The sequence below is a fragment of the Manihot esculenta genome, chromosome 2, assembly GCF_001659605.2.
Source record: "Manihot esculenta cultivar AM560-2 chromosome 2, M.esculenta_v8, whole genome shotgun sequence".
Taxonomy (NCBI): domain Eukaryota; kingdom Viridiplantae; phylum Streptophyta; class Magnoliopsida; order Malpighiales; family Euphorbiaceae; genus Manihot; species Manihot esculenta.
In genome coordinates this window covers 13906878-13924491 of record NC_035162.2, presented here as the reverse complement: position 1 = coordinate 13924491, position 17614 = coordinate 13906878, and the positions used below count along the sequence as shown (strand labels likewise).

General features: G+C 33.0%; 2 protein-coding genes across 5 annotated transcripts; both read right to left on the bottom strand.

The window, feature by feature from the left end:
- Positions 1-871: 871 nt before the first annotated feature.
- LOC110607223 (protein MKS1) lies at positions 872-2307 on the bottom strand. The gene has a single exon (XM_021746303.2). It carries the CDS (start codon positions 2134-2136, stop codon positions 1423-1425), a length of 714 nt encoding a protein of 237 aa, XP_021601995.1. The 5' UTR covers positions 2137-2307; the 3' UTR covers positions 872-1422.
- A 10371-nt stretch (positions 2308-12678) lies between these two features.
- Positions 12679-16324, bottom strand: LOC110610043 (ABC transporter G family member 22). 4 transcript variants are annotated; one of them, XM_043953781.1, is made up of 12 exons: positions 16204-16324; positions 15874-16116; positions 15629-15732; positions 15257-15465; positions 15020-15175; positions 14428-14611; positions 14295-14346; positions 14059-14186; positions 13695-13973; positions 13338-13622; positions 13144-13251; positions 12679-13042 (listed from the first exon to the last, which is right to left on the bottom strand). In XM_043953781.1, the coding sequence occupies exons 2-12, from the start codon at positions 16103-16105 to the stop codon at positions 12791-12793; spliced, it is 1989 nt and encodes a 662-aa protein (XP_043809716.1). In that variant the 5' UTR covers positions 16106-16116; positions 16204-16324; the 3' UTR covers positions 12679-12790. The 4 variants fall into 4 exon arrangements, with proteins under 4 accessions (XP_043809716.1, XP_043809714.1, XP_043809715.1 ...); XM_043953779.1 differs by having other exon boundaries at positions 14059-14346; XM_043953780.1 differs by having other exon boundaries at positions 13338-13973.
- Between the last annotated feature and the right edge of the window lie 1290 nt (positions 16325-17614).

Genomic DNA, 17614 nt, shown 5'->3' with positions numbered 1-17614 from the left:
TCAAAATTAAAAATTTAAGTACTTCATCATTACTTCAATTTAAAGTAATTTGTAAGTTTTACTAAATTTTATATACTTACCATAAATTATAATAAAAAATTTAATATCAATAGCTAATTAGTTAATTGAAATTTAATATATGATATTCTAATATCTAAAACGAATAGGGTTTGCAGGTGTGTAAGGTTAGTTCGGAAAGATTACATATCTGCTTTATTCTCTTTATTCTCTTTTTACTAATTTGATGTATAACAATCTTTTTATTTATTTGATGTATAACCGTTATTCTATTATAATGTCATTTGTCCCTGTCACTTAAACTCGTATGTATGAACGTACCAATGTAATCATTTTTGTTAGGCGACCATTTAATTTCTCTCCGACGCATATGTTGCTAGGGCCGTGGGATAGCTGGGCCTGCTCTCCTACCTCCCGTCACATCACTCGAACTAAACTCTCCTCTAATGGATTTTGGTCTTGGGTCAGTCCAGTTTGTCTTAGTCACGAGCTGGATAGCGCGCTGATGGGTCAGTATGCTCAGTAGGGTCTGGTGAATTTTGTGTCTATTTTCTTTTTTAAAATTCGGCTTCAGCTCAGATGCCAGAAGCACAATAGTTATCGGTATATATATGTATATATAAAGCAAGCCTTATAAATAATAAAATTAAATCTAATACGTTTAGTTTGGTTTAGTTTGATTTGATTTAATTTAATTTAGTTTGGTTTAATTAATATATATATTTTTTTATTTTTTCCAATTTTCTTCATTTATTATTAAATCTAGGGCCATATTTATTAATAACATTTAATACTTTATTGAAGGGGGGCAATGTGGTATCAATCCATTATGAATTCAATAATTTAGAACCTTTCCTTTAACACTTGCCAGCATGGAATTGATCAATGGTTGGATTCAATGTAAAAACTTGGGCTATAATTTCTTTTTTTTTGTCGAATACATAGCAGAAACTCAATAACAAAACAACAGACAAAAAAATGTGGGTAGCTTCCAAAGTGCATAGGAACTGTCTCATCTCATTTTTGCTCACAAAATGTGGCATTGAAAGATTCAAATTGGAAGAGAATTTCAATGAACTGAGGAACCAAAATCTTATTATTGTTTCAAATTACATGCCATAAGGTACATGACAAAAGAATTGTATGAGAAAAATATGTCTATAACATAAATATAGAGCTAAACTCGCCCTATCAAAAAACCCACCAAAATTAAAAACAAAGAAATACTTAAACTTTGTTCTATTAGCAAGCCTGCAACCTGCTAACCTAACAAAATGCAATTAATTAATGATCTTCAAATTTCCACCTCGTCCTTTCTTTTGTTTCTTTCATCCTCGCCATGAAGAGGATTCACAAGAAGCAAAGCCAGAGAATTTATAAGTAAAAAGAGGGGGGGAAATTAAATCAGAAGTCAAAAATATTGTTGAAATTGAAATTGTTGAAGAGGTCTATAGATGGAGTTGGAGAAGTCAGGCGAGGAGAAACGAAGGTTGAAGGACTAGGCATGAAACTACCCTCTATAGGATTCCTGTTACCATGAAACACAGGGCTCAAATCATGGAAGAAGCTAACCATGTTTGGATCAGACTGTGGAGAGAAGAAATTTGATGGTATCGGGGGAAGTGAAGCAGGCCCTGGTGATAGAATCCCAGGATTCAAATTACCTGATCTCTCCATTACTCGACTCATTTCTATCTCATCCAAGAAACCCATATCGCCATTACCTGGCTTACTATTCTCCTTCGGTGACTTCGCCTTTTCTATCGTTGCATATCTTGCCGCCGGCGATATTGCACCACCATCGTCATTAAAGGGATTAAAAGTTGAATAAGTAGCAGTAGAGGTTGAAGAAGAAGAAGAAGAAGAAGAAGAGCCCGTGAGGCGTTGCACAAGGTTCATGAAGTCACTAGGGTTTGTGTGGATAACTTTGGGTGAAACAGTGTAGATTATGACCGGCGGCCGGGGCTGCGTTGGTGGCTGTTGTTGCTGTGATGGTTGTGGAACTACTGGGGGTTTCTTGATCTTGTGTGAATCTTTACGGACTTTAAGAGCAGGTGGTCGAGGACCCTGAAGCTCTTTTCTTGGAGATCTGCCAACAGGAAACTCAGAAGAATCCATGCTTAATTCTGAAAAGAGACAAAGATCGATCGGCAGAAGCACAAGGAGAAGAAAAGCATTACTGTTAAATATATCTAAAAATATGGCTAGTTTATAAAGGAGATGAAGATTTAAGAGAGAACAAGTCAAAGAAATCTTTTTTAATTTTAGGCTACTAGAGAAAAGTGATATTTTATTTTCTTCTGTCTAGTAAGAGATGGCCGGTTTCGTGTTGTTTTATTAATGTTTGAACATGTCCCAACGCAACTCCCAAGTTCTCTTGAAGCTACGTGGAAAGAAGTAATATGATATTGTATTGCCACATCAGAAAATGGAAGATGATGTAGGATGTCCATGTTGGAATATCTAAGAGCTAGTAAGTAGTCATGGTTTTATTTTTGAAATTCCATTTTGTCAATGTTTGTACTTGGAGTTGGATTCATCTTACATACCTGTTACACGATTGATGCATGTCGGATCGTATGATTAACGAGGGTGTCTGATCGATGCATGACTTCGAAGTGATGTGTGCTTTAACTGTTCATAATTTTTCATTGAAAAAAATTATTTTACGTAACTACTATATAAATAACTATAACATATTAATTATTATAAAATTTATTATAATTAATAATTATATTATAAAATTTCGTTGAATCTCATATGGATTTGTGGGGTGGTAGGGGGGATATGTGGAGAAACTTTAAGTAGTGGGGGAGTTGGAGAGGCCACTCACACTCATGGAAACCAAATCAATTCTTACCACACACCAAGGATTCATGAGATTTCACATAATAATTCAATATCAGAAAAAAAAAAAAAAAAGAATTATCAGCGTAAAATTGCTGTGAAATGCTTTTTATTTATTTATTTATTTATTTTATGTGGCCTTTGAATTATTGGTGGAGTTTCTATCATTTCTAAATGAAAAGACATTCTATTGATTTTATTCCACTACTTTGAAATTTATTTGAGTGTGAAAAACATGTTATCGCAGATTTATCTATCAATTATTTATTTTTACTAAACAATAAAGAGGTTGAAAAAAAGTTTAATTAACTATTAGCATTAATTAAATTGAAGAAATTGATTTACAAGATTCAAACCTCTATTCCCATTGGACTTTTTCTTTTTAAAAAGCTAAGAATCATTCATACTAAAGAAGCTTCTACAAGTTGCTGAAGCAAAGATTTCTTTTTAAACCCATGAAATTAAAATTTCATCCAAACACATCCTTGCATTCTGAATTTCGAAAGTTTTAATTAGTATGATTCGTTTCTGTTTTATAAAAATAACTTATTTTTATATTTAATTTATTTATTTTTATTTAATATGCATTAAAAAGTAAACTGGGTCATTATTGACCAATAAGTAAACTTTAATGAAGCATCAGAAAATTGGTGAGGATGAATGATAGAGGTCAAGGTAGAAGCTGAAGAAGTTGTCTCAAGTAGACAGAGTCTGCGACTAGTCCTTCGAACTAGCGGTCATGTGGGGGTCTTCAAACTCCGACAAGTCTCCCACTTATTAAATTCTAATTAATGTATTGTTATCTTGTCATTCCATTGGCTCTTTTTCTTTTTTTTTCTATTTCCGAAGAGAAATTATTTTAGTTATATGCAAGGGATTGAGAATGTAATTAAAATATTTGTATGAAATGAAGGGAGACTTAGAATTAAATAAAGGAAAGACACTGGATTCAAGAAAAAGAAGAATTAGCTCTACGAACTCTTGGCCAATTAAAAAGAGAAAATAGACTAGAAAGGGACGAAAAATAAAAGAATAGAAAAACTTAGGTAAGAAATTAGGAATGAACAAAGAGAAGAATCATGACTTTTCATATCGATCACAAAGAATGTTCTTTTTTCTTTTTCCGAAAAAAAAGTCTCAATTCTAGATTTTGAATTATGTTAATACAAACAATAACTCAATAAGATATACCATTCATCTCCATGTATAGAAACTTCCAGCGAGAAGTCACTTCCGTCTTGTGGCCTCCTCAATGGGCAGGGGAGGGTCTTCCGCTAGACGACGTCGGATAATGCCTTCCACCGTCGGTTGAGTTGTATTGACCGTTCCTCTTTTGGGAGCTAGCACAATTGGAGAGGAGAGGGCGTTGTTACCGCCTTGTTCTACCTCTACTCGTTTGTGTATGTAGTTTCTTTCCATTTTCTTCAGGTTGAGTATGGATCGATGAAGAATCTGGTTAGGTTGCGGTCTTGTTCGGCTTCTTCATGTCATTTGCATGTCCCCATGAGAATTGGTACCTCAAGCTGCTTGTGGGTGACCCTTGAAGGCGAAACACCATGGGAGCTTTGTCAGTCAACTCTCTCTGTGCTTTCACTGAGATTGTTTGATTTAATCTTCTCATGTCCTAATGGTTGCTGGAAGGATGGTTATTTTGAGTGTTCTTACTTCTGGGCAATGGTCGATCATCTTCCTCCGATTAGAAAACAGAGGTTGGCAGTAGAGTCTCCAGTGTTTCTTCCAACTTCTGTTAGTTGGGGATTGTCTTAGTTGGCTTTGAGTCCTACTATAGAAAATGATTGGGCTTCTTTGTTGGATTGTTTCTGAGGCTTGCTCTTTGTTTAAACAGTGTTGGCCTTCTTGAAATCTAATAAATCTCACTGACTTATCCAATTCAATAGATTGTGTCACACTTGATCCCTGGTTTAATTGCGACCTGGAGGCTAACAAAAACTTCTATTGAATTGTTAGCTAATCAAAGAAGAGACTTATTGAAATCAATGAACTCATTCATATAACATATGAGAAAATTCATATATATTTATTGATGTTGTTATGAATATTTTTGCATGTATAATTTATCACGTATTGATTTTAAGACAACGATGATGGCTAATTGATCGAGCATAATTTTTCTAAAAAAAATGATATATTTTATCATTGAAAAACTAAGGCACTTAATTAATGTAATTTTATTTAGATTACACAATTCAAAAGAGCCCATAAATTGAAAGTAAAAAAGGTATATAATTAATGTAATTTTATTTAGATTATGCAATTCAAAAGAGCCCATAAATTGAAAGTCAAAAAGGTATATTAATGGCCTGGTATAAGATGCCTTAATTAATGGGATTGAAGCCGCGATTGTACCGCTTTGTAACCTTTAATGAATGCTCTTTAATAATTTTTTAATAAGACTGCTTTGTAACCATTAATGAATGCTCCTTAATAAATATATTACTTATTTAGCAGACCATTTATCGATCGACAGATCATTCTATGTCAAAAACTTGTACACAGGTATCATCTACAATTCTCCTTCCTCTATGCTATTTTGGCTAGAAAATTAGCCTTTTCGAAGTTCACAGTTGCCCTTATTGATAATAACTTTAGCAGCAGCTCATGAATTGCCAGTCATTTAGAGAGAGAGAAAAGAAAGATTATTTTTTAAGAGAAAGGGGATAAAAAACTAATTTTAATCCAAATAAACAAAGAGAATTCAATGGATTTGTTGACAATCAAACCAAATGATGCAGACAGAATAAAATTGTATTGTGATTGGACAATCCTGCAAGAAAGAGAAGGTGAGGTGGTTGGCGTTTATGGTAGCCACTCCGACGCTCAAGTAAGTTGAAGAGAAAGGTAAGAGAATTGTAATACTTAGAATTCAAGAGTGATTGTGTAAGAATTACTTATTTTTATCTCTATGATCAACCGTTTTTATACTGTAAGAAAATGTAGTTAATTATAATATTTTTTTAAAAATTCAGCAATAATATATTTGGCTAATTAAAACAAGATCCGCTAGCTGATTAATCGATGATTTCGTGATTATAGACATAACAAAAATCTTGTTGAATAGTAACAACTCATAATTTATTTTGAACGATTATTGTGCAACACAATATTAAAATAAATTACATTATTAAATATAAATAAAAAGACCTTTAAATTAATAAAATCAAAATATAAAAATTAAATTATTAAATTTTTAAATGATAGAGAGCCATATATGTATATATATATATTAATTTTAATATAATTTAGAGATTGCAAAATAATTTATCTTTTTACTAAATTGAAAGGGCATATATATATGTCGTTTTGCATAGAAAGGAACTCCTCGGTTGAAAGTGTGTCAAATGTACATGAAAAATTGACTCGGTCCATCCGAACTTAGTTTGATTTGGAGGGAATCAACATCGGCCATTCAATGCCGATTTCTAACGATTTTGATTTTGGTAATTTCGGTCTTAGCCAACGCCTACTCCTGTTCTACTGTTCATTTCTGATTTAGTGAATTGAGGAGTTGGCACATTCTAATTTTGGTTCTCTTCTATCCAAATTAGTTATATTTTATTTTTTAAAATTAAAATTGCACATATATAAATTCAGTAATTTCAATTATCAAGATATTACAATAAATTTTGATCCATTACTATAAATTTAGTAATGTTTTATCAACGGATTAATAAATGATAAATGATAAAAAATAAAAAATATAACTTTTTTTTTTAATTCAAATAAAAACCCCTGTAGTTGAGTTTTGGCACTCATATGATTAGTTTTATACCATTACTATTAGTTTTTTACTCACTTTTTTATTGTGTATACCTATTAACCTAACATCGAATAGGTTATTATCGACTATAACTACAATTTGAAAATACGAATCTAATAAAAAAAGCATTTTACACTTTTATTAGATTTGTTCGGTAAAAATACTAAAGCGATTAGCTTCAAATATACTAAATAGGAAATTTGAAGAGAAGGTTAAAGAGCAAGTCATTTGGGAAGCAATGTGCATGTGAATTCCAAGATATATAAATAAAATTGGACAAATAAAGGGCGGTGCCCTAGCTGTTAGGGCATGTTGGAAGTTTCTATGCATGTTCCTTCTGGTAGGTGTAAATATGTGACCTAATGGAGTGATTGAAACCGGTCGTGTTGCTGCATCTTTTAGGTTACATTGCTTTCAACCATTAGACATGTAGATGAGGACTTTCTTCACTTTTGTCATGGTTCAGTCCTTTTCCTAATTACCCTATGTGACTCGTCATCATAACAACATCACTTACCATTATATATGTTTTAAGGTTTGTATAATTTTGAAGGTTTCGAATCGTTCTGACCTCTTAAAATTTATATAGAATTCATGAGAATTATATTAAATTAAATTTATTTTACTATTTTAATTCAGTTCTATTTTTTTATTGAGAATCGAATTGAAATTTTCTCAAAATTTTATCAGACTCGTACTAAAATATTAATATTATTTTTATATTAATATTATAACATGTGTATATTATAATTATGAACAATTTATAAATATTATTTTTGTTATTCACACGCTTTTTCTTAATAACATCAATTATAAATATATTAAATAAATTTATCATTCGTAACTATAAGTGTGTTACTATATTTATAAGAATTAATCCTTTTATTACATATATATTCTACAATTAAATAATATTATATAATTATATATATATATTTAAAAGAAAATAGGTTAAATGTGTAAAATAATGCATACTAGTCATTAATTTTAGATTTAAATAGTAATTCAAGCATGACTTTAATAAAAAAAATGAGATCGAGAACTAAACACTCTTAGGCTTAAGAGAAAAGGTTTACAGTTAGGGATAAATATAGGCGAAATACATATTTTTACATCTTTACATTATCAGTTTCGCCTATTAGACACCTCAATTTTAATTGTGAATTATTAAATGCCTAAACTTTTAAAATATTACTTTTTTTTAAATGGAAAATATTATTTTTAAACAATTAAATTTTAGAAAAATATTACTTTAAACACCTAAATTTTAAAAATAAATATACTTTTAAGCAAATTTTTAAACTATAAATTTGGCGAGATTAGTTTAAAAGTAAGATTTTTCAAGGCTTAGGGTTTATTAGGTTATAATTAAAGTTAAAATGCTTAATAGATAAAACTGGTAAACGCAATAATGTATTTAGCCTATATACATATCTTAAGAGTAAAAGCTATAGATATAAATATTTGTGAGTATCCTAAAATTGAAGGATGAACAGACTAATATAATATTAAAAGAATAGATTGGGTCTAACCCTACTCTAAAAGATAGCTCCTAGTATAAAGATTGTGAAATCTTTATATTTTAGTAAAATTTTCTTACTCTAAATAGATATGGGAAAATATGTACTATTTAATATATTCAATTCACTATGTTAAATTTTACATCGGTTTGCGATAGGAGTAATGTACCCCTTATAAGGGGTTAAGGCACTTCTCCCCTCGAGCTACCATTTGGAATGAGTTAAGGCTGACCTAAATTTAATATGGTATTAGAATCTCCCACCGATGTTGGACATCTCATAAATATATCACGTTCCAGTGTAGTTTAGGATATAAGTAATGTGCCCTTTATAAGAGTTTAAGGTACTCCTACCCCTTGAACTAACTTTTGGGGTAACAGACTATATAAGAGGTATTCTTTCTTATTAAAGTTTAATTTTATTCAAACGTTTGAAAATTGTTTATCTTGAATGTATCTTGCATATTATAAACAAAGTGTATACTTAAAATCCATTGATAAAGAATATAATTTGAAAATTCACATAATATTTGAAAATTTTTAGTCCTTGCGAGCTCCTTGGCATTTTCTACAGTTCTGATAGGGTTTCTGGCATTTTTCTAACCTTTGTGAGCTCGTACTCTTGCCTCTTAAACTAACTTTTGGGGGTAACAAACTATATAAGAGCTATTCTTTCTTATTAAAGTTTAATTTCATTCAAACATTCAAAAATTGTTTATCTTGAATGTATCTTGCATATTATAAAGAAAGTATAAGCTTAAAATCCATGGATAAAGAATATAAGTTGAAAATTCACATAATATTTGAAAATTTTTAGTTCTTGCGAGTTCTTTGGCCTTTTCTACAGCCCTGATAGGGCTGCTGGCATTTTTCTAGCCCCTGTGAGCTCCTTGGCTGTTTTTTAGCCTTCAAGAGCTTCCGGACATTCTAGCATCAAATGCCTTGATGAGCTTCCGAACACTTTTCTAATCCTTGCAGCTTATGGCCTTGTACAGTCCTGACAGTCTTTCTGGTCTTTTACAGCCCTGATGAGCTTTTGGTACCAAACGTCTTTGCGAACTTCCGGGTATTTTCTAACCCTTACGAGCTCCTTGGCTTTTTCTAGCCTTCACGATCTTTTGGGCATTTTTCTAACCCTGATCTTAGCCCTGACGTGCCTCCGGGCTTTCTGGCATTAAATGCTTTAATGAGCTTCCGAACATTTTTCTAACCCTTATGAGCTCCTTAGCCTTATATAGCCATGATGGGATTCTTGGCCTTTTATCACCCTGATGAGCTTTTGGTATCACATGCCTTGGAATCTTCTCGTGAAGCGGGACTAACACCCGGTATATCGGCCTGGCTTATACTCGCTTTCAGGCTTGGCATTAAATGCCTTGAAAACTCTTCAGGACAAACACTTGGTAGGTCAGCCTAGCGTATACTCGCCTTGTGGCCTTGGCACGAACTATCTTGTTGTGCAGAACCCATACCCGAATAACCATGTGGCCTCTTTTATGAATGTATTTCTGCGGACCAATGTCCGGATTTTGGCCTGATGATTGCCTTATGTCCTGGCATAAAATATCTTGCTATGCGGGACTCATACCTGAATGGCCTTCTAGTCTTTTATGAATTTTTTTCTGTGGACCAACGTCCGGATTATGGTGTGGGACCCATGTCCAGATGGCCTGGCAATTGCCATATGGCCTTTTATAAATTTGTTTTCATGGACCAACGCTTGGATTATGTGCAAGACTCATGCCTGGATGGCCTAACAATTGCCTTATGGCCTTTTATGAATTTATTTTCGCGGACCAATGTTCAGATTATGTGTGAGATCCATGCCCAGATGGCCTGGCAATTGCCTTATGGCCTTTTATGAATTTGTTTCTGTGGACCAATGCCTGAATTATATGCAGAATCCATGCTCGGATGACCTGGTGGAACTCGCCTTATGACCTGGCATGAGATGTCTTCTTATGCGGGATCAACGTCCGGATGGCCTTGTGGCCTCTTAGCAGGACTAATATCCAAATGGTCTGGCGGAATTTGCCTAGTGACCTTTATTCTTGTCTCTACATTTTCATCCATCCAATGATTCTGATTTTTCTATCAAAGAAGCTTGATGAATGCATATTAGTTTCATAATATTTTCATAAATCGTAAATATTTTTCTAAGGATAAAATAAAAGATTCGATCGTCTAGCTTGACCAATTTCAAAGCTTAGAGTTGGATCCAGAAATTAAACGTATGTGATATTCTCCTTATTGTCTCCCCTATTAACACTCGGTTCTCCTATAATCACATGAATAACCCCCATAGGTTCACTGTCAAGAGTAGTTTTGGGAATTGTTACCTCGAGCTCAGGCTCCTCTTTTTTTCTGATGAACTTTTGAAGTGCGTCGTTCCTTACTGATCCTTTGATCTCGTCTTTCCATTGCTAGCACTCCTCCTTTACATGTCCGTAGTCTACGTAAAAATGACAGTACTTAGTCCTGCCTCATTTTTCAGCTTTCTTAGAATTGAATTTGAGAGGCTACTTGATATTCTTGTTGTTTTTCCTAAATCATATTAGAATATATGTTGATGAGTCATTTAATGGGGCATAATTCTTATACTTACTTTGGTCATCCTTTCCTCAGGAGACTAGGTAACTTTTATGTGCTTCCATGTATCCTTGTTTCTCTGACTTTTGGTCTTGTTTTTGGCTCGTTCTTTTATCTTCTTCCTATCCTTCCAGGTACCTTAGAGCAGCCTGTATTAGCTTCCAGTCGTCGTCCTTCGGAGCATCGTCTGATAACTCCTCTTTCTCGATCTTGTCCTTCCCTATGGATCACGTCTGAATTGCCCCTATTCGAGGCCTTGGGTATAAACAAAGAGGTTCTCCCTTCCTCCAGGAGCCATAAGCGACGCCTCCTCCCAAGCTTTGCATTGTTCAAAAGTAACTTGCAATCTTCTTACATACGGGAGCATATGCCCAATGCTCAGATTGTTGAGATCTACTTCATTGACCATTGAGGGTGTCCTTTGTCCACTACCAACGATAGAAGAAATGATGGCATCCTCATTCGTAACATCCTTAGCAACAGCTTGCGAAATTTCGGCCATGTCAGGAGAAAAATATGAGATTTCTTTTTAAGAGAAAAGGGATAAGAGACCGATTTTAATCCAAATGAATAGAGAAAATTCAATGGATTTCCTGACAATGAAACCAATGACGTTGCTGGAACTAAAATGATGACGCGGCCAAACCGAAGTTGTGCTGTAATTGGATAGATTTGGAAGAAGGAGAAAGTGAGGTGGTTGGCGCCTACGGCAGCCACTCTGACGCTCAAGTCAGTGAACTGAAGAACAAAGTGGGAGTACGAAATTACTTAGAATTCAGAGTATTGGTGTGAGAGAATAGCGTACCTTTACCTCTATGATCGTTCCCTTTTTATACTGTAAGAAGGTGAAGATATATATAGTATTTGCTGATAATCCGACGATAATGTGGCCGGCCTGTTGGTAAGGGATCTTCACCGACTAATTGGTTAGGAATCTCGTAATCACAGACGTAAAGGGGATCTGCTGGATTGTAGTTGTTTAACGTAACATCCTTATGGAGACTTGTCCTAATGTTTGAGAGGGCGAATCTGTCTGACCTGAAGCCGATCTATCCTTAGACCAGATCTTTTCCCTTGATTCTGAATATAATAGTCATCCTAGTCTTGATTAGAAGCCAGTCGTCCGATTTTTTTTTTACGGATAGAACTGCTTATCAGCTTATTAAATCTTACCACGTGACCCTATTTTATGGTGACAGTTCACGGTTTACTTTGAAAAATTCTTATATAACATCAATTACATATATATTCTACAATTATATATATATATATATATATATATATATATAAGAAAATAGATTAAATGTGAAAAAATGTGTATTAGTAATTAATTTTAGACTTAAATAGTAATTAAGTATGACTCGAACTAAACACTCCAACACTTAAGAGAAAAGGCTTACACTTACTTATAGATATAGGTTACATGCATATTTTTACATTTGTACAATTTTGTCTATTAGACGCATCAATTTTAATTGTAATCTACTAAATGCCTAAACTTTTAAAACATTACTTTTAAATAATTAAACTTTAGAAAAACATTACTTTTAAATACCTGAATTTTAAAAAATATATATATTTTTAAGCATAACTTTTAAACTATGGATTTAGCGAGATGGATTTAAAAGTAAGATTTTTTTCAAAGTTTAAATGATTATAATTAAAGTTAAAGTGTTTGATAGATAAAATTATTAAATTACGAGAGCGCAAGAATGCATATTATAAAGAAAGTGTATGATCAAAAGCCATAGAAAAAGAATATAGTCTCAATGCATAAAAGCTAATTTGAAAATTCACATAAATATAAAGGGCGTATTTGCTTATTGAAAACAATGTTTTATTTTCCATTTTCCATTTTTCAAGAAGACTTTAGTTTTCATTTTCTGTATAAAATAAGGAAAAATATAGAAAGAGCATTCGTCTAAAATAATAACAAAAAATATTTTCTACTGCACTGGTATAATCAAGCAGATATCATTCAATACTTTGGTGAATGATACATGTAAAAATTTCAATGATAAACCTTTTTCAGATAATAACTAAGCCATTTTCCTCAGTTTCATTTTCCTTAAGAAGAAGTAAGCTAGTAGGCGATATGCAACAATCATCACTGTCATTGCTATTACTTCTTCTCTACCATTATCTAGTCTTAAATCGGTGACAAGGTGAAATTGGCAGTGGCTTGAACCAGGAGCTGGATCCATGCAAGGGCACTGTATCATCAGGAGTAGCCTGTATGTGTGATAATTGAAAGAAACGTAGCGCAACCACGACATGAAGGATGGAACTTTCTGCATACAAATTTAATAAATTATCTAAGTATATATTTTCTCATTCTTTGGCAACTGAGAGCTTTCAACTTCATTGCAAGAAACTCCATGGTTAATCTTACTTGTAGAAATAATCCACCAGATAACATAAAGGTCATCATGATAATGGAAGCCAGTGTTGTTGCTTTCTTCAAATCCATGATTGCTGCTCCTATAGCAAGTCCAAGACCCTGCAAATATGTAAAATCCTGAAACTGTAGAACAAATGATGTAGAAGTTTATGTACTTCCATTCACTTAGATAATTAAAGTAGAACCTGAGAAGCCACAATGCTGAGAAAAACTGTGAGCAATGTGAGAGAAAATGCATGAAAGCTCAACTTTAATCCCACCATGAAGTAGACTATCACAAGGAACACTGTAGGCATTACAAGATCCAAAGGAAGATCACTGATATTTCTTGCAGCAAAATATGCACTGAGTCTGTACATGCCAACTCCTCTCTCTTTAACAAGAATGGCTCTTTCTTGTGGGAATGTGAATATTGCAGTAAATAAGGGAAAAAATCCCCAGAATACTGAAATGAAGAATAACAATCCTGCCTGCGGACATGGAAAATGAGGAAGGTGTTGATGTTGTAAGGAGGAAAATTGTAAGAAAATGACCACACTTGCCTGATCTTCATAGTGTTCAGGAGATGAAGCATCAGAATTCCACCAAAGCAATCCTACTATTATAGCAGTGGCTACAACCTGAGTTATACGCAGAGGACTGAAGTACTCATGTCTTCTCTCTTTAAAGCTTCTGTTGACAAGAATTAAGAATTGATCCCACCAGGTTGCCCCCCAATCACTTGGAATCAATTTACCATGAATCTCTCCCTCTTCTTCAGACTGTAGGGACTTCGGTTTCTCCATCGTTCCCATTTTTGCTTCATAAGCCTCCACAAGATACTGCAGAAGACAATTACTGATGTAATACTGTTATAGAAAACTTTTCTTGTCCAATATAAGTGAAAAATCTACAGCAGTCATTTACCTCATGGACATCAGCTGTCTCTAGAGTTTTGTTTCCAGGTAAGAACTTGTCCTCCAATTCTGAAGGAACTGATTTATCGTTTATGTTTCCATTTGCAAGATCAACAAGAAACTCTGCTGGGTTCATGGCTATAATTGGATTGCAACCAATTGAAGAGAAATACATCATTGCTTCTGATGTCTTTCCAAAGTACAAGGAACTCCCACGTCCCAATAAAATGAGCTTGTCGAACTTACTGAAGAGCCTACTAGAAGGCTGATGTACGGTGGTAACCACTGTCTTGCCAGCCTAGGAACAAAAAACATAAATATATAATTCTTTGATGTTGTTTACGTGAATCAAATGTAAGGTTTCCCAAAGTTTTAGTACCTTTGCCATGTCCTGTAGGATCTGAACAATTCTAAGTGCAGTTGTCGAGTCCAGCCCTGAAGTTGGCTCATCCAGAAGCAGAAGTGATGGATTGAGAAGAATTTCATGACCAATGCAGACCCTTTTTCTCTCCCCACCTGATATCCCTCTCACAAATTTTCCACCAATTACTGTATTTTGACTCCTGTAATAGATTGAGATTATCGTTATATTTTTTACAAATAACCAATTATATATAATAATAATTATCTACATTGCCAGAACAAGTGCAGCTGAAAGTGAGCCCATTGCCCCCACACAAAAGGACAGTAAGTCCTGACTTTTCCAGCACTTGGTACAAAGTTGAGCTGTAGAGAGCTCAGTTTACTGAAATCTTCACAATGTTTACTGTTCATTGCCCACATGAGAAGGCAAGCAATTTTCAGAGTTGCATCATCTGTTGTCAAGCAGAAAAATGGCAGAGTCTTCATATTTTCTTACCCTGGACCTCACTTTTTTCAAATTTTAGTTTCTAAGTACATCACCAGATCAATTTCAGTAAGCTTTCTAACAGTAAAGTTTATGCAGATGAAAAAGAAAGTCAGGAAATTACCTTTCAAGACCTAGCTCTCTTATAACATTCAAGGCTCTTTCTATTTTCTCTTCTCTTGTTAACATGTTGGGAAGACGAAGCAATGCAGCATAAGTAAGAGTTTCTTTAACTGTAAGGTGGGAAAACACAACATCATCTTGTGTCACAAAGCCAATCCTGTTTCAACCACAATGGCATCAAATTAATCATCCATAGCTATTATCTCATAAATTATAAATAATTTCAGTTAATTTCTACCTCCGATTCAGGGACTTGTTATACGGTTGATCGTTATAAGTGATTGCACCACTGTTGAATTTGGCTCGTCCACTGAGAAGATTGAGCAGAGTTGTTTTGCCACTTCCTGATGTTCCCATAAGAGCAAGAATTTCACCTGGATTTGCTGACCCCGTGATTCCATGAAGTATGTACTTCCCTGTATATACCTTGTATTTGACATCCTGGAACTGCACAGGAAGTTGAAAATCAACATCAGCTTTAAAGCTTTAGCTCAATGGTACTGAAGTAGTCTCTCGACCTATAAAGTCTCGAGTTTTTGGCTCGCTCGAAGTCATTATACCCAAAAAGGAAAAAAGAAGCAGCATGAACTTTTATTGGTCATTGTATTACCTTGATAGCTATAGGTAATGTGGGTTCAATCTGCATTTTACTCAACCTGCAGAAATCTGAATCCTCATTGGGAGCTGATGAAGATTGACTAATTGCAGAATTCCCTGATTAAAAGGGTTAGCCAGACAGTAATCAAATCACAAAGTTTTGATCACATTATTGTTCTTATTGTCATAAGATGCAAATTGCATAAAGAATAGACAGAAAAAGTCATTATTTAGAAGCTAGCCCAATAAGAGGGGAACCTGTCTTATCAAAGTTTCCAGAAGAAACATTGTCGAAAAGATCATGAATATTGACCAAGAAACTGTCACTGAATGACTTCCTTCTGAACACAAGTTTCTCATCGAGGTAAGCAGCCTTGTTCTCTAAGTTAAATCCAGCTTCGTCACTGTTATCTTCTGGTTGAATGGTGCTCGAGGATTTGGAGCCAAATCTCTCAGAAAGCTCGCGTCCCAGTTCTTTGGTTACCTCCATGGATGCTAAAACTGTTTCAACAGGAAATACACTTGCAAATTATTAAGAGAGAAATGGGAGACGTTGATAAATGATTAAAGAATGTAGAAAACAATTACTTGAAAATTAATTTGGAACAAGAGAAGCAGCGCAAGAACTCTAAGCCAGTAGGGATATGCATTGGCTTATATAGCAGCATCCCCTTCCTTCCCTACATCATTTATGTATGAGTAGTATCCATTCTAATCAATTATTATGTGTGTAATTTGATCATGTTATTTTTAACTTTATCCGCCGGAAAAGTTACACTTACCGGATATGGATAAAGAGAAGTCATTTTATATATTTTGAGAAACTTATTAAGATTTTAAAAATAATTACTATAAAAATTTTTTAATTAATTTTTTAATTTAAAAAAAAATAAAACGTCTCTCACATTTTTTAAAAATTTACTATTTAATGTACCCTTAATTTTAAGGGTTAAATATCATAAAAAAATTTTATTTTAAAAAAATTTAAAATCTCACATGATTTCTGTCACAATTTTATTTATTTTTTTTTTTATCATAAATAGGATCGTAAACGAATCAAATTATTCGTAAGCTATTCGAGGCTCGACTCGATAAAATCTCGATCGAATTCGATTTGATTTTTAAACAAATCGAACTCGAACTTAATTTTTAGACTCATTTATTAAACGAGCCAAACTTGAATTTCGTATTATTCGGCTCGTTAAGGTTCATGAGCTGACTCGTTAAGAGACTCATAAATGGATTCGTCAAGAGACTCGTGAACAGACTCATTAAGAGACTCATGAACATAATCATTAAGAGATTTGTGAATAGACTAGTTAAAATGCTTGTTGAGCAAGCTCATTAAATTGCTTATCGAGCAGGCTCGTTAAGATACTTGTCGAGCAGGCTCGTTAAGATACTTGTCGAGCAGGCTCATTAAATTATTTGTCGAGCAGACTCGTTAAGATACTTCTCGAACAGACTCGTTAAGAGATTCGGCTCGATTCGATTATACCTCTTTAATGTCACTTAATCTATTTACTATATATGACGTTAATTTTTATATTTCTATCACTTAATTATATAATTATATTATTAATTTATATATTATACAGTTTTTTAAATTATTAAATCTCTTAATAAATTATTGTTATTATTATTATTTTCATATGTTTATATTTATACGTATAATTATTTTTTATTTTAATTTTATTCGCTTAATTTTATAAATTAAAATTTTTATATAATTTAAATATAGATAAGATTCTATCTTTATTCGCTTAATTTTATAAATTAAAATTTTTATATAATTTAAATATAGATAAGATTCTATCGATAAAATTTGAGTGTAATGTATATATATAATTATATAATTTAAATTAATTATATTTATATTAATATATTTATTTTATATAATATTTTGTATATTTTTTATATAATAAAATAATTTAATATAAATTATATATTTAAATAAAAATAAATAATGATATATGAATAATAAAATAATAACTTATGA

Excerpts from the sequence above, each read along its gene's own strand:
- LOC110610043 (XM_021749912.2), bottom strand. The coding sequence starts at position 16,105 with ATGGAGGTAACCAAAGAACTGGGACGCGAGCTTTCTGAGAGATTTGGC. Across the intron at positions 15,466-15,628 it reads CATTACCTATAGCTATCAAG|TTCCAGGATGTCAAATACAA; the intron begins GTAATACAATGA and ends CTTCCTGTGCAG. Across the intron at positions 13,974-14,058 it reads AGACAGCTGATGTCCATGAG|TATCTTGTGGAGGCTTATGA; the intron begins GTAAATGACTGC and ends TGTCTTCTGCAG.
- LOC110607223 (XM_021746303.2), bottom strand. The coding sequence starts at position 2,136 with ATGGATTCTTCTGAGTTTCCTGTTGGCAGATCTCCAAGAAAAGAGCTT.